General features: G+C 38.5%; 1 protein-coding gene and 1 long non-coding RNA gene across 6 annotated transcripts in view; one reads left to right on the top strand and one right to left on the bottom strand.

Moving 5' to 3' along the window:
* LOC138935026 (uncharacterized) overlaps positions 1-17,554 on the top strand; it is a 172,442-nt gene that overhangs the window by 127,644 nt on the left and 27,244 nt on the right. For both annotated transcript variants that reach the window (XR_011447206.1, XR_011447207.1), the window contains exon 4: positions 16,915-17,041. This is a non-coding gene — a long non-coding RNA (uncharacterized lncRNA). The remainder of the gene's footprint in view (positions 1-16,914; positions 17,042-17,554) is intronic.
* LOC138935022 (homeotic protein empty spiracles) overlaps positions 1-17,554 on the bottom strand; it is a 33,493-nt gene that overhangs the window by 7,517 nt on the left and 8,422 nt on the right. For all 4 annotated transcript variants that reach the window (XM_070299261.1, XM_070299259.1, XM_070299260.1 and 1 more), the window contains exon 3: positions 10,605-10,777. In XM_070299261.1, the coding sequence (XP_070155362.1) occupies positions 10,605-10,777 (173 nt within the window). The remainder of the gene's footprint in view (positions 1-10,604; positions 10,778-17,554) is intronic.

Here is a 17,554-nt window from a genome sequence, read left to right as displayed (position 1 = left end):
GTAGTATGTACACGGGCGAGAGTCCCCTCAAATAAAATCTCCAGCTGGATAGTAACCAATCGCCGGGCGCGCGAGAGCTAGTCGCCCCCCTAATCCCCCGGGGGCTCGACGGTCACGCTCGAAACATTATTTTTAATCCCCCGTACAGTCGCGACAATCCGCGCCCCTCTGCTATTGCGCGAGACGCGTCGGAGCTAAATAAACCCGGCGATATTATTTTTCAATCGTCGCGAGAGCGTACACATCACGAGAGAGAGAGAGAGAGAAAGAGGGGAAGAAAGAGGCAGACGGCGGGGCCCGATTTCACAGCTCCGACCTGGAAAATACAAAACCGCGCACGCGCGCGCGTACGAAAGGGCCGTCGTGGACGCGTACGTGGGTGTGGATTACAGGATGAAGAGAGGCACGTGTTTTGTTAGGACGAAATTGAGCGTGATCTCGCGCGAGGGGACGCCAATTTCCTCGGATATACGTTTCTGTGTCTCCGCCATATTCGTAGCGCGGAGCTTTCCCTTTTTTTTTTCTTTCTTTTTTTTTTAGTCAGTCTCTCTTGACAGACGCCTCCCTGTTGTGTTTAAGCTTTTCAGGGATAATCGTCGACCGTGACGAGTATATAAAAGTAGAAAGTTGAAAGGAGTTCAACAATTGTATTTTATTGGGGAAAAAGTGACTGTCGTATCAAATTTAGACTACATCTGATGACGATGTACGACATGTTATATCCAAGGGGAAAATTCATTTTTCAGAGGTTTTAGTTAGCGATATCTTGTGTACATCAGTCGCAATCTGAATCCATTAAAATCAATTAGCGAAAATTCTCTCGATGCGTGTAACTAATATTTTTATAACAAAAAAAAAAAAAAAAAGAATTAATTGTGATTCTAATTTTAATAATAATCGACCGATATCGCATCGACTCGTAAGCTTCCTCGAGTCGACGGTACGCACATAAAATCGACAACACGTACACGATGTGCCGGGATCGTGACGAGAAAATCAAGAAAGCGTCCATTCGACTCGAAGAGGTGACAAGAGCGAGAGAATCGATATCGTGTACTCTAGCTACCATCGTTTACACCGATCCTTCGAATCGGTATTATTCGCGTTTGCACGTTTCGGAATCCTTTGAGTATCCTTTGAATGTTCCGCCGCGCGGCGATTTAAGTTGCAAATTTCTGCCGATGTTTTTCTCGAGAAGCGCATAAACTATGCACGCATGCAAAGCGAAACATTAAATTTGCATCGCACAGTATATTTATTTGTATAATCACTGTTTCAATAACACTATATTAAATTGAAAGCATGCTTCGAATAATTTTATTAATAATTTATGATAAAAAGAGGGAATAAGATAATCTTGTTGCGAGAAGCATATTTGATGGAAGAGATATGAATATTGAGGTCGTTAGAGTTCTACCATCATTTACTACCATTAATTACTTTCCGCATTGATTTATCATTAATTTATGATACGCGCGTTCAACATAGTTGTAAAAGAAACTCGCAGTGTCCGCTCGGGTAATAAAATACGTCGGCACATAAAGCGGCCAACAGAGATTTCCCATCGTCCTTATATTTCCATTAAATTGAACGTCAGCTTACGTCGATATATTACAGGTTTCATGATCTAAATATCGTTTGAGGCGTTGATATCAGATCGGAACAGGCGAGCAGGCGGATACTCAACTCGACAACGCAGAAGACGCAAAAGAGAGAAAGAGAGAGATATCGTCCATAATTCGAGGAAATTAATTGATTAAATATCCAGACGACCGTGAAATACGATTGTACGCAATTAGGCGAGCGATAAGTCGCTCCGTGGGGCACACGCTGTCGCAAGATCGCGTCTCTTAGACGTTAAATTAATGGGATCTTAAATTTTCCAATTTGAATTAGCCATTGTTCGCTTCAATAGGCCCGGCGTATGTAACGAGCGTAAAAAGCGGGATAAGCGCAATATTGTTAGCGGTAATTTTATTCTCATGCCGGGCGACGATAAGGAGAGCCCCCGGTAAGTGGTCGGCCAACGAGTGCTTTGATTCGATTTAAATAGGCTGTCGATAGTATCGATTAAACGCGGCGCGCCGATTGCGGCTGATAATGTTTGTATGCGATGACAAGCTCCAGCCGTGACAATGTCTCGCGCTTGAAATTATTATCGCGTTTCAGTCGCGTCGCGAATGAAGAGTTACGTACTTCGTTGCAATCCCGATCGACGACAATTTATAAGCTAAAATAACTCGTCATGATTACACGGACAGAGTTGATTTTAATACAATTCACTCAGCAGCGAGAAGAGATGGAGATAAATCTCCATTTGAATATAATATAAATATATAATTTAAACGCGAGGAAAAATTCTTTTTCGTTTTAATTATAATTTAATTATTTTGTCTTATGACGCAAAAGATGATGTTTATATTATTATTATCTATATGATTTTAATATTCTATGAATTTGTCTATGCTAATTCGAGAACCTGAATACCGCTATTTGTAACGTTTTCCGTTTTGATTTCTCTCTCTCTCTCTCTCTCTCTCTCTCTCTTCATCTTAATACCGATGAATCATTCGTGTCCCGTTATATTCCTCGAAATCCAAGCGACGAATTAATGGAAAAAAAAAATTATATATAATTATATATATATATATATATACAATATATACATATATGTATGTGTGTGTGTGTGTGTGTGTGTGTACAACACATAGTTTGTTCCTGACCAATCATGGGCTTGTCGATCGGCGTATTACACTCGTCCTCCCCGCGGACGGTAATGGAAGAAGTTTTACATATTATGCAGGCCGCGTACGGATTCTCTATGCATAATGAGACGTGTCGTCGTCGGACTAACAATAAAGCATGCGCCGTCATTCGATATATCTGGCAATGATGCGTGCTCGGCCCTTCTTCTTCCTGTATGGGCGTCATATCGCGAAGGAGCTCGCATACACAAACGCTTCCAACGTCCAATAACTCCGCGCGCAATCGGACATGAATCTAAATCTTCGCTAAATAAGAGTCTGCCGCAAATCGTTAAATAGCGAAACATTTCGTTACGCGTAGCGTAAACATATCGTGGTTGCTCCAACATGATTAATTTCGCGATAAATCGTGATAAAAGATTAAGAAAAATTTATCGGCAATTGACAATTTTATATATGTAAAAAAAAAAAAGTAATCTTGCTTTGATATTACCGCCGTTAATTAAATAATTTCTTCGAGTTTTGCGGAAACAAGAATTGTTAAGTGACTGCACGTTTCCCTTGTTCCATAATAAACCGTTTACGATTCCGCATACGAGCACGCGAATTTTACGGCGCACCGCCGTATTCAGGATGCATTTGCCGGGGTAAGGTAAGATTGATAATAACAATATATTCTTAGATCGCGTCGAGATAAAATTCACCGAGCCGTAAATTCGTCTCGAAGACGCGCGTCAACGTACGCGAGTCTAAGATTGCGCGTTTAATGAAGCGAGAAGGGGCCACACGGGGAAGAAGATCGAGTCTCTTTTTTCGTCTTTGTCGAATGTTTAAATAATCGAGCGGAACAATTGGGTCATAGAGGAGAGAAAGAGGAATAAGGTCGAATCGACCATGCAAATTCGCAAATTTGCCGTGCACGTTATTTGCGCGATATTTGTTAACGAGACACATGTATAACAATTGCCCACTAACACGGGATGCTAATAAGTAGTATCACCGAGCATTTGCGACGCGGAAATATACATCGCTATTTATTCCCCCAGGCTCGATTCGGCAAGCTGGGATAGCGCGAAGATATCTGCCCTACTTTGTTCATCCATTTTATATTGTTCCAGAGAAATACTTATAACATTTGCTCAAAGACATATATCGTATATGCTAAAATATTTAAAATATATTCAAGCTCCCTATACATATTTTCATCGAGAGCAAACATCATTTCAAAAAAGCACCCGTACTCCCGTATTTTTACACGGTAGAGATAAATGTGGACCATCCTCGTCGCGAATCTCCACGACGTGGAAAAGAAAAGAACGCATCCACGCTCCCGTACGGCAGTTAACCCGTTATTGGGACTCGTTCGGAAACGAATCGTCAGAAGCCGCGTACGGTCAATCGATCATTGTTCATCGATGGCTTTTCGCGCAAGATTGCGAAAGAGCAGCGTCCCCATTCTTCGAGCATGCTGATAAGAAGTAATTAAAAGCATGATTTACAGACCTGACTCGCCAGCCGACACGATTATTTTGTAAACAACGAATGACCGCGCTATGACAAAGTCTGATTTATCGTTGACCTTCTTTCCGCGCCATATGTCCAGCGCGTCGTTAATTATCGCCGTTAATAATACCCTCCCACCGAGCGAGTAACGACGGTGTAACGATCCTCTCCAGGAGGATACTTACGCGCTCCCGCAGAAAAAATTACGACGGGTGTTCCGTGCGTGTAAGCGTGTTAGCGAAATTTATTTATTGGCCATTCGAGAAGCGTCCATGGATTTTCTGTCCAAACAATGCCGTCGAAAGTAATGAAATGTATGTAATATCCCGGCGACGAATGTTACGGCGAAGAGCGAAATAAACTTTCGTATAAATTACTCGAGGAAATATATCAAGATAATATAAATATATAATGAAATATTGTGACAGAACGTGGCGCAACAACAATACGCAGATAATTTTGCTATTAATCTATATCGATTATGTCGCGAATTAATTACTCACAATTTATGTAATTAATCATCGAACGCGCTCTACCATTTCTAACGACAATTAATTTGGATTATAGATGTCATTCAATTACGATTGGCAATAGGGTGCCGTTGAATATCGTAAACTTTGAGGTGGGGAGAGTACCGATGTAATTAATAATAATAGTTGTGTACGTGTAAGCGATCGTTAGTTAGAACGACGGGAGGCCGATGAGTTGATTGGCGTCAATTTTCCGCGATAGCGCAATCGTCCATGGACAGTTCTTATACTGTGGCCGATTTACTTTAATGCAACTGCTCATTAAGTGCGAGAACACGTACGAAAGAAAACGAGTCGAGCATTCCTCGATCGCAATTCTAATTGCAATAGTAAAACAATTACTATTTGTGTACCATTTAAATCTATAGCTTATATGATGTATGTCTCTTGAGATTATGAGAATAATTTACGAGAATTATATACAAGGCTTGAAATCGAATAAAAAGATAGTAATAGTAAAAGATTGAGAAAATAAATTAAATGATGAAAATCATCGAAGAGCGATTAAGGAATGCCTATTTAAACGCTGTCAACGAATATATTTTTTTCACTGGCGAAAGTATGTTTGTCGAAGACAATCCTCCAAAAAAATCATCGGGTTAATGGCGAGATTAATGATCCGGATGAGTCTTAAATAGGGACTGTGTTTCTTTTCGCCGTTCGCATAGCGATGGGGCAATCGCGATAATTAATCACCGTTTCATCGGGGGAATGATAAATCCGCGAAGTCGATAGGCTGCGCGAGTGATTAACGCCAGCGTCGCCATAATAACGGCGTCGCCGTAATGGACAATAAATTAATAACGAGTCTCATCGACGGATACTGCGAAGCACGATGTGCTTTCTCTAATAAATTCTTGCAAACGATAATTAACGTCACGCACAGACATTATTACAAATGTAGAGAAAGCCGTCATCGCAAAAATTGCATATATTACGTCGCAATAATTTGTTAATAATAAGCAAAAAATCTGCCATTTATATATATATATATGTATATATAAATTAATTAATTAATTAAAATATATATTGTATATATATATAAATATAAAGACTAGATTGATGACTTTTATGTATATATTATCCCAAATGTCATTGTAAGATTGTCAAGAAAGATGCTGAAATAAGCATATTAAGAGAAGAAAAAGCGAGAAAAAAACCACGTCCATCTGCCCGCAATCTGTTCACGCTTCGATTATGTTATCTTCCAGTTTACATCTTTTGTTCGATACTCCGTCCCCCTATCTTCGATTACTCAATACAATTACGTATCGCTTAACTGCTAATTGCAGCGCGCGAAATCATTTCAGCTATTTAGCCATAAAAGCACGCCCCATCTCACCGTTCGTGTCGCGCGATTTAACAAATCCGATCGCATACGATTTATTTATCGGTCGCTTGAACGTCTTGAAAAGAAAGGAGAGATACGTTGAATCTGATTTAAACAAATTGACAATTATCGTATCGTGACAAATAAGTATGTAGGTATTTATATATGGTATATATTGGTTATAATAACATGAATATAATTATAAAATATTAATTTTATTAAATTGTATACGGCATTATATAATATTGAACAATTGATATACGGACGCGAATTTCGGTATTTTTTCTCGAAATTTGATTCAGTTTTCCCATGGATCGTTTCGTTCATCTCATTTCACGTGGTCCCTTGGGCGGCTGCAGTTATGCAAATCGAGATGATACACCATTAGTGGTATCCCTCCGGCGCGTTCCTCTCCGCGGAAGCCAATCAGCGTCGCGAGAGATGCGTAATTAGCAGTTACATTATATCCTTCGGGTTTCGTGCGTATGTGCACGAGACACTGGCGACGAATGCGCGCACTCACACTCACACACGGCTGTTCTCGCGCTTGTTAGGATTCATAAGGCGAACGTTGCGTTACACGCGACCCGGTGGCCCTCATTAGAGCTCTAATTGCACGTGATTATCCCGGCAATTACCCAGGAATACATTACGACTCGCCAAATCGCGATCACGTGGGCGTCGCGTCATGTCGCAGCTTCGCTCTCGTGCTCGAAAGTATACATCGCTAATCTTGCTCCTCATCATTAATAACATGTTCTTAACTTGGATGAAACCTCCCATTTCTTCTATTGAAAACTACCTCGAAATGATACCAATCTAAGTCTCTACAATATATAAAGCTAACGTATTGCAAAATTTATCTAGTAAATTATATATATGTATGTGCATATATACTCGCATTGACATACATTTGCATTCTACATTATAATAATTTTCTCTTGGGTCTTTAATTTAATTAACTTGAAAATTGCAACAATTTATCTATTTTAAATTATTAAAAACAATGCTTTTTGAAATTTCTTGTCTTTTAAATATCGATTTTTATTATCTTAGATAAGAGGGCTCCTAAAGTCGATGTTACGGGTGTTCTTCTGAACATTCATCATTACATGATAAAAATAACTTGATACAGCCGTGCGTGAAAATTTTATTGGCTGATATTCCAAGGTACGCGAATGGCTCCAACCGATTGACAATATTTCACGTTTTATTAACGCGTACGTCGTCGCGCGAGGCACTCCTCGACGTCTTTCAATGATCCAGGAAGACCCGACGAGAGAGATGCGTGGCGACGACGAGAATACCGTTGTCGAACTCGAGATGAGCATTTATCTCGAAGCTCGACAATTCTACAGTGTCTCGTTAACATAGTGGAAGTAAACGTGATCGCTTCCACCACCATGAAGAAAGAAAAAAGAAACTGTAACCACTCATTCTCGCGCGATCATGCTTTCTCATGCGAAACGATATTTAACGACAATGTCGATAGAGTTACGTATTATTATCTATTCGTAATTACTCGTATGTTTTTTTTCCTAGTTGCTTAATGACAAAAAGTTCATATATAATTATGAATTCGTATATATAATAATAAGAGAATTGTATGTAATTATTGTTTACGATCTCGCGTTTTCTCCATAAATATATGTATGTGTGTAAAAATGAATGTTTATGGAGTTGTTAGATAGGCGTGATGACACACGAGCTGACCTTATTTTTGAAAGGAGAAAAAAATAGACGCCGGTTATTTTTCAAGCAATTTGGCTTATCTTTTTTACGATATAAAAAACGATTTACATTACCAAGTGGCTACAGTTTTTTTACGACATGATAGCTATGTCATTTATCTATACCTTCTCTACATTGTATACTTGCTTTTTTTCGTATATATTTAACAATTTTAAATCTGGACTGATCTTAACTATGGAAAAGAATGTCTTGAATATTTTACACATATATCTCTATTGCTTTTTTGATTAGAAAAAAAAAAAAACAAATTTAAAATACTCTTGCAATACATTATTGATTATTTTATATTTTGGAGCGACAAGAAAAAGAATAAAGATTTGCGAAATGTAAGTTTTTAATATAGGAAACAAGGGAGGAGAGATAATTATTATGGAATTCTAATCGTAAATTGTCTACCTGCACATCCTCGAACTTTGCGGCGCTGACAAAGCGCAAAAAAACAAACGTTGCCCGGCTGCATGGTGATTTTTTTGCGTGAAATAGTCACAGAGTACAACAAAGAGAAGAACGATGCGAAAGGAGAAGATGAAGAGGAGAACGCGCGCCAGGAGCCTGTTTAGAGAGTATCCCGACGTGGTAACAGCGGGCCAAGATGGCGTCCGCCGCTCTCGGTGGTTCCTCGTTTTCTCTTTCTCTCTTGGTTTAATTTCCCATACCATCAACCATCATCTCGTCCTTTTTTGGTGCGCGCGTTACGCCTATGGAATACGTAACACACGCAGCACGCGCGCGCGCGCGCGCGCCGTCATATACGCACGCGATACAACGCATCTGGAGCGCGATTTTACGTTTGTTCTTCGCCGATACGCGCGTGTGTATGTGCGTATGTGTGTGTGTGTGTGTGTGTGTGAACGAAACGGTATCGAGCACCACCGAAAGACACACGGCCACCCCTCGGTCACGGATTAGCATATCAATCCCCTCGTTATACGGCTTCGACGGTCTCGCTCTCTGTCTCTCTCTTTTCCGCTCGATCCACGCCATTAAGGTTCGCGCGAGTATAATAGTGTATAGCCATCGTTACATTCGATCGCGAGTTCTATTTGTGATATCCCGACTATAGGTAGTTACAGATTTTAAATCGGCTCTATTTGACACGCGAATGCTGGCTAATTGGAAATTTTTAAGCAGCTTTATTTGTCATGCGAGCACTAAAACGTGCTCTCTTTAATGCTCAAAGTCTAATTGCAAATTGTAGATGATATCTACAGAGTCTCTGGTATCTACAGCGATTCTATTGTATAATGGTGTCGACGAGAAATTAATGTAATTTGTCAATTAATTGATTAATCAGTAATAAGAAGAAAAAGAAATAGAAACAGAAACAAAGAGATAGAAAGAAATTATAAAAGAAAAAATAAAATTAATTAAGTCATAGCATAATTCTTTTCCAAAACTTTCAAGTTTTTTTTACCTAGAAACGTTTTTGTGGCTTTGTATCACTATAGCAATTCTTATAAATTTTTTTCTATTTTTCTTCTATCGAATGGCAATCCGAGCCTTTACATTTTTCTTTCTTCTCATATTTTTATATTTGGAACAGTATAGATGGACACGGTGACCTACCACGATAATTGATGAACGTAAGTGAGATGAAACGTAAAAATAAAATTTTTCCCAGGTCCGTATTTCCATACGATTCCTCCTTAAGCTCTTCGTTTATAACCGCTGTATTATTATCGCTACTAATACTGGTACTGGTTCTTGGACTTGATGATAATAAATATCGATGATACCGCTAATAAATATTATCGACGGATTGCATTAATCTATCACATTTGATATCGTATTATATATAATCTACCGCTATATTAATAATGTTGAAATATGATATTAGTTGAATATACGTTAACGGATAATAGTCCTTGTGAGCAACCTTGTTTATGGACAAACTCATTAATACAGTTGTCAATCTTCCTGTTTTTTTTTTTTTTCGTAGAAATAATCCGATATAGAGCTATATTCAGTAATGCTAATTAATGCTAATTGTTTGTCATTATCGCTATAGCCAATCGTATAATTCATAAGGAAACAAAGAAAGATAAAACTGTCGGTTAATTAACATCGATATAGAAATCGACCTATAATGATCCATAATTTGTTGAATGCGAAAAAAAATTATTATGAGACATAATTTTTATTACGATGTCGTCTTTGCGTGCGCCGTCGATGAAATGTCAGACGCATTGCACTACCACATATGATATAATTGCTTTTTTATGAATCGAGAATGTATCGCCCGCGGATTCAGCGCGGCAAACGAAGTGTAAATGAGGCGATTATTACTGCGAAATGAAGAGAGAAAACAATGAGGCTCGCGACGTCTACATCTCTTACGCGAAAACATCTCCGAGCGATACGCGTAGAGCTCGTGGCGAAAAACTAATGACGCTATTAAAATTTATTAATCTGCGTAACATTTGCATAAAATATATCACTCTCGATAAATAGGAAATATATATGCACCAGATATAATCTAATTATCATTTTTAATCAAACTGATTGATTAAATCAATTGAAAATTGATTATTAATCGATTTCCAATCTTATTAAATATTCAATTTGCAACAAGATAGTCGATATTACTTGATAATCCCCATGTCGGATAGCAAATAATAATAATTATTATTATCGACTTGTTAGAACGACGCAAAAGTAATTCCGATTAAGAGAGAGTTTCGAAGAGTTTGTTTCAAAATGATATTGAATCGTTTGGCTTAATTTATCTTCGCTCTGAGATTATTTGTGAGATAATATTACGATATAAATTTTCTTCACATTTACCTGCGTTTCCGTCAACGACAACGCCTGCGCCAACTGCTTCCTCTCCGCGCCGACGACGTAGTGATTTTTCTCAAAGGCGTGTTCCAGTTTCAGCAGTTGGCTCGGACTGAAGGCCGTCCTTATTCTCTTCGGTTTTCTGAAGGGTTGAAGCAGGAAGCCGGGTATATCAGGACCTGAGACGCAAACAAAGTATTAAAATAAAAATGGGCTCTTAGATTAAATTACGACTCTAGAATGAAATTAGCTCTTACATTAAACTCAAAAGTGTTTAAATTTAATCTAAGAGAGTTATTTTCAAATTTTAACACAATTTAATGATATACCATTATATCACTTTTATTAAAACTTAAAGGATGAGGCGAAAGCGCGCAATGAAGGAAAAATAAAAAGCGGAATTACCACAAAGTTGAAGAGAATGTTATTAAGAAGGAGGAAAAAATGTTGAATCTAAATAATGAATCATGCGATATGAATCGACGAAGGTAAGAATGCGTATAATTCAACGCCGACAAATTAAAATAGTAATTAAATTACACGAGGAGCTACCTGCATAAAGTTTTCTCCTCATCAGACAATCGGTTGGCATAAGCGAATGGGGGATGGCAGGAGAGAAATATAGGCCGTACAATTTATTAACGATTAATTGATTGTTAAAAGCTGCGACGTCATCCGGTTGGTATCTGTATATTGTGGTCTCGTGTTGAAAATAAGTAACCGACACGCAAGCCACACAAATTCGTTCGCGAATCGTAGGGCAGTATGCGTGCCGTCGAAGAAAGGACAGAAACATCTATTTTAAAGACGGAGAGAGAAAGAGCCAGGAACTCGGGGCCAGGTAATTGAGTATTCTACCACGAAAAAGCCATGTCGATCGGCCGATAGCCATAGTCTGCCGGAAGTCAGCCGAGATGCTTTAGCGAAAAGCACGGGACGATAAATCGCCACGGTTTCCCTTCGACGCGCGACTATACCTCTCGACCGCGTTTCACGCGGTGCGTTAATCCGATTTCTATCACTCGCCAATCGAGACCGTTGAGGAAAAAAAGCGAGAACGGTATCGAGATCGAAATCGTCAGAAAAAATGTCGTTCGAGATTGACGCTTGAAATAATTTAAATATAAATCTCGAGATTGCAGAATAAAAAATATATCTTACACACACACACACACACACACAATAGAATATAAGTGTGAAATTTATAATTTAAAATACCAATGTCTAACAAAATATCCAGACTTGCCTCCTTTTCGGATCGCATGGCGATCACCGGCATTAATTAGCATCTACACGTACCTTCCGTGTTATTATTCATTGCGGTTTCTAAATTACAGCGTTAGCGCGCAAAGTGATCTAAATAAGTCACGCTCAGTAGGTTATATAGCTAGTAACACCGGTATAACGTACACACGACCAGTCGCAACGGTCAATCGTATCATTTGCATTGCGAAAAATTTTATCCACCAGAATCCACGCGGCTGAAACTGACAGGTTAATAACTAGATAGTCGAGCGACTGCTATATCCTCTAACCATCTGTACGTTTCCCATATTTCTACCGGGGCTGCAAATTCGCAATTGCATCGCGCGCGCGTTAAAGCTGTCAAAGTGATCTAAAAATACATGAGACGCATCGACTAGCAGTATCGCGATTGGTCGATGAATCATTCCCTTTAATGCTGTCGATACTCGGTCAATGTACCTGTAGGTATCCGCGACTTTAGGTAATGGACCGGTATCCTTGATACCCGAGTAGAGACCATCCGATCCATACTGACAGCGCAAATCTCATTTGCATCGCGAAACAATCCTCTATATAATCTTCATAGCCGAGGTTAGAGGCGTATCATTTCAGAGATGACCTTCTATTGCAATGGTATAAGAATCACATTTTGTCCTTGTTCTGAGAAACAAAAGACCTTGTAAAAAAGTATTCGGTAACAAGTACCTTCATATAATCCAGAATTAATTTATATTTTTTGAGAAATTATATTAAAGAGGAAAATATATAGAATTGGTTAAGATGATTTTAATTGTGCAATATGCCTCTTGAAATTTGATATATCACTATTTTGTTCGACGCCTCGTTCCCCCGTTGTCATTCTTTATTATCACGTTTTCGCAGAGGAGTCGCACAAAGCGTCTTAACGAGCACGTCACATACACACGGGCGTGTGCTGCTTAAATAGAATTGCGCTTCCACGTGCGAGCGTATTCTTGTAAATCGCGCGACGAAAGTTGATCATTGGCGGAATCAAAGCACCTTACGTCTCGAATAGACGTATTAATCAGGGCTATCTAGAAGTAATAACGAAAATACATCCGCTTCCGTGATCCGTCGTAATTTACATAATCTACGGATTTGGAGAAATGTAGCGTAAAAAATGCTTCATTTTATCTATACGATTTTCGTGAATAATTATTTATATAACAAGTTTGTCGATCATTTAAAGATAAATTAATATATGAATATATATTTCCGTCGTGCGTAACAATTTATCGATTAAAGCATACTATAATTTATTTCTTTCTCTTATTTCCAACAACAAAGGGAACGAGCGTAGATAAATGTAAATGGTATCGAATTACACAAACGGGCGAGAGTGTCTCTACAGGTACACGGTCGACGTTAATTACAGCAACGGAATAAAGGATCATTAGCGGCGCGCCCGTGCGTGAAGCGATCGCTATTTATGTGGGTAATGAATAGTAATGCGGTGACTCTTAACTGCGACTGTGCTCGGCCGCAATTTTGAATGCGCGACGAATGTTGCATACAGCAACCATGATCCGCAACTATGAAGTAACAATCGCGTTTCACCAATAATTAATCAGTTAGCTGGTCGACTAGGATAACGTTTAATGATGCGAAACAATAGATGATGAGAATAAATGATGCGCGTGTAATAAACGATTATTCGGTTTTCTCTGGTGTCATATATATATATATATATATATATATATATATATATATATTAATTATTCTAATATTTTATTCCACGACGCCTGTATATATTTAATAATTCTAATTTTAATTACATCTTCAATTTTTTTTTTTTTTTTTTTTTTTTTTTTTAAATTCTTGTGAGATGGATAGTGAAAAAAATAAAAAGTTATGAATGCGGAAAGATTCTATATCGTTCGATCCTCGGGAACGCGGGCGATCCGCGATCCCTATCGATCTTGCGGCGAGAGATTGCTGAATAGATACTTCATCGAGGAGAGCTCGTCGTCGTTAGCGATTCCCTAAGAGCTTCCTAGACATCGCCTAGAGCAGCTCGTCTTCGTCTTTTATTCGAGCAAAGTAGAAACAGAGGAAGATGAAGAAGAAGAAGAAGAAGAAAAGGCGAAGAAGAAACCACGACAACAACGAGGACGACGACGAGGAGAAGAACGACATAGCGCGCAGAACGAGGAGGACGACGATGCAGAGGAAGAGACGAGTCGGACGGCCTGTAATTACGGGAAGCTTGTGCTGCGGCTTTCGCAGCTGAGACGCCCAGAGCGACTCGAAATTACTCAAAAATAAGACCAAATGGTAAACGTATCAAATTATATCCTCCTCCTCTCCTCGCATCCAACTTCCCTCGGGCCCCCTCTCTCATCTCTCTCTCTCTCTCTCTCTCTCTCTCTCTCTCTCTCTCTCTCTCTCTCTCTCTCTCTCTCTCTCTCTCTCTCTCTCTCTCACCGATATTCCGTACTCAACCTCCGTATACGTGTCCATCTTTCTCTCTCGATCTCTCTATCTCTGATATCGCATTTTGCCGGTAAAAGTCGCTCCCGCTCGCGCTCGGCGCATCGCGCTCTAATGCGTTTTTAATTGTCACTAAGCGTGCGACGAGACATCGTTAGTTTTGCACGCGAAACTAACGACGGCTGACGCGATCGTGAAACGAGTGAAAATGCAAATAAGCAAAGGTGGATGCGCCGACGTTCGATAATTTGTGTTATTACATCCGTTGAGAAAGCGAGCATTGGACTTTCGAGAGGAACAAAATATTTTCTGGATTATAAAAAAAAAAAAAAAAAAACTCTACTGAAACTGAAAAAAATGTACGCGTATTCAGATTAAAATATTGCCGAATAAAAGACTGTCCATTCTTATACTAAGTTTTCGGGACTCTTTTTTTTCTTTGTAGAATTTTTCTTCTTTATTAAAAGTCAATTCATAAATTGCAGAGAGCTTATAGTGTGACATCACAGTATTTTACTGATTGACTTTATTATTTCTCGTGGTTACCGTAATTTTCCGACGGCGATCGTTGTACTTTTTTCACAAAGTAATTTCATCGCGTATCCGAAATAATTAATCGTGACGCTATTAATTATTCGAAACCGATCTATTTAATTCCGTTTGCCGTCGGATAATTTCAAATTGGCAACTGACCGTAAATATAGTGAATTGTGCTCGGCCGTGCGAGATGAAGAGTTAATCTCGTCGGAAGTTTAATTAAAAGTTAGACCAACAGTTAATTCAAGGCTGAGGTAGCCTTGAACTTTAGAGCTGCGATGAAATTCTTCACTTTGTGCATCCTTACAAAGATCTTACAATTATAGCGATACATATGTAATTAATTATATGTAATTACGACAAGAGACATGATTTATACAAAAGTGATTAAACGCTCAATATCGTGGCATCGTAAAATTTTATAGTTCTCTCACATCTCTATATTTCCGCCTTCCTCCATAAAATAACCATTAAATAAGTTTTATATAATAGTAGTGACCATATATATACATATGGCCTAAGTATCCTTGTCATAATATCATGTCATGTGTAAACGCGCCTAAGAATCTAGACGCAAGTTAATAAAATATTTGACTCGCGCAACAATTACGAAATGACACTTTCCGGCCGTCGAAGTGGAGCCATTTAATGATTTTAATAATCCGCGATTGATTAGACGGCGACGCGGTCCTTTGATTTCGCTACCGGTAATTTGCGAATGGAATAGAAATGACGCGAGAAAATCCCATTTCCCCCGCGACAAAATGGTGATTGGCACGTCGCGATCGTAAAGTCTGCCTCGATGCAAACGGCCGCGACCGGTTTTACGAGAGAAACTATTTAAAGCATAATCGAATTCGCGCTAATGGCGATTATTAGCGCCAACGCAAGCGCTTACGAATTTCGCGATAAATTAATAATAATATCTTAAAGTTCAATAATATAATAGAAAAATAAAAATCTTATGTCACATCTTTAGACGAAGAGAAGGATTTAAAACATTACGCGCATACATATCATAAAACGTATGTAAAAAAATTTTATATTTTTATAATATAAAAAAATTTTATACATATATATATACATATTTTTTAAAAATAAGTATGCAGAGGAAAGCATCAATATAATTCATTTTCAATGAATTCTGCACAACGATAGAAATATTTAACTAATAGTTTATACAGTCGATAAAAATGCCCATAAAATGCAGCTATTACACGCTGAAAACGGAACTAACTCTAAACGTTTTGCACTTTTACCTATTTTTTACTTGTACGCCATTTTTTCGCCGCGTAATCGCGTAAAAACAAAGTGATAGGCACCGAGAATAACATTTGCATATATACTACGTCACGACGACGGAAACAGCCCGTGTCGCGCAGCTCTATATTCACGAGAGTTTTGCCAACTGCCATGTACTTGCATAAAATACCCTTAGCGATATATCATAGACCGCGTGCGATCACGCAGATATCGATGTGGACACGAACCTGCCTTCAAAACCGCGTTGTAAAACGCGTAGGGGCTTCCATTTGAAATGTAGATAGTGCTCATAATTTCCTGGATATCGATGCAACAACAAGCGTATATTATAATGTATCTATACATGATACTAATATAATTTAAGCAAGCAATTTTCTATCCAAGTCGCGATTATGATTAGTCGTGAATTAATCAATTAAATCGGCCAGCTTTTTCTCATGTGACCCTAATTCGTGAACATTAAAATCATTGTAATAATCTAATAGCATTTATCTTGGATTTTTACGAAAGTTTTGAAAAATATAGAATCTTATCGATCTTTTAAAAACTTCGGTCTATTAAAATCTCTTTTTTACTTATTCTTATTAACATAAAATATTGTGTATCTTAATAAACATCAATTTTTATACAAGATTTATTGTCAAGTGATCGTCCTGAGAATTGTAATTTAAATAATTTAACACCGTTCTTGTTTTATTTTCTCCGTGAAGAGGATAATTTAAATTAGTAAACCGATTTCTTTAAAAATTTCAGAAAGATATTCTTAAATTAATATAGTCATATAAACCACTGATAAAACTCGATTTTTTTTTTTTTTCAGGTATAAAAACACTCATGCCAGATCCGAATGGACTGAAGCGGCGAACGGATTAGAAAATACCGCTTGGCCGATTATCCAAAATCAGTCGACCTCGGATTTCGAAGGGTACGCACAGCAACGAGAAACGGTAAGTGAATGATTACTATTTAATTACACGGCATTAGCGCGTATCAAGTGTTCGCCCCCCCTCCACCGCCCCCCTCCCCCCTGAGACCGGATATCAGCAATTTCTCGCGCGACGGGCGCAAAATCACGAAAGGCGCGCGAAAAATCAACAGCCGAGGCAATTGTTGACAATAGTATCGCGTTTCCGCGAGGAGAACTAATCATTGGTTAAGACTCGTTAGCAGAAATGTTTTCATAAGAAATGCACGAAATCGAGAGAGAGAGAGAGAGAGCCAGCCAATCGTAGAGAATCTATATTATTATTTAACGCTCAAGAGCACACACTCACAAGTTATCTTGTCGCTTGCATTAGTCCCGCCTTCATGATAACATTCAAAGTTGGAAAAATGAAAATAACGCTAGTTAATGCATTTCGCAAACGAGTAAAAGATTTGCTCCTGTGGAGTGAGCGCTGCAAAATATTCTCGGTTATCTTTATTGAAATTCTGTTCGATATCTAGAAGTAAAAAAATAT

This window comes from Polyergus mexicanus, unplaced genomic scaffold (genome assembly GCF_030449975.1).
Source record: "Polyergus mexicanus isolate NDT 795.1 unplaced genomic scaffold, iyPolMexi1.0 SCAF_7, whole genome shotgun sequence".
Lineage (NCBI taxonomy): Eukaryota > Metazoa > Arthropoda > Insecta > Hymenoptera > Formicidae > Polyergus > Polyergus mexicanus.
Note: the sequence above shows the minus strand (reverse complement) of the source record. Positions and strands in the feature narration are given on the sequence as shown.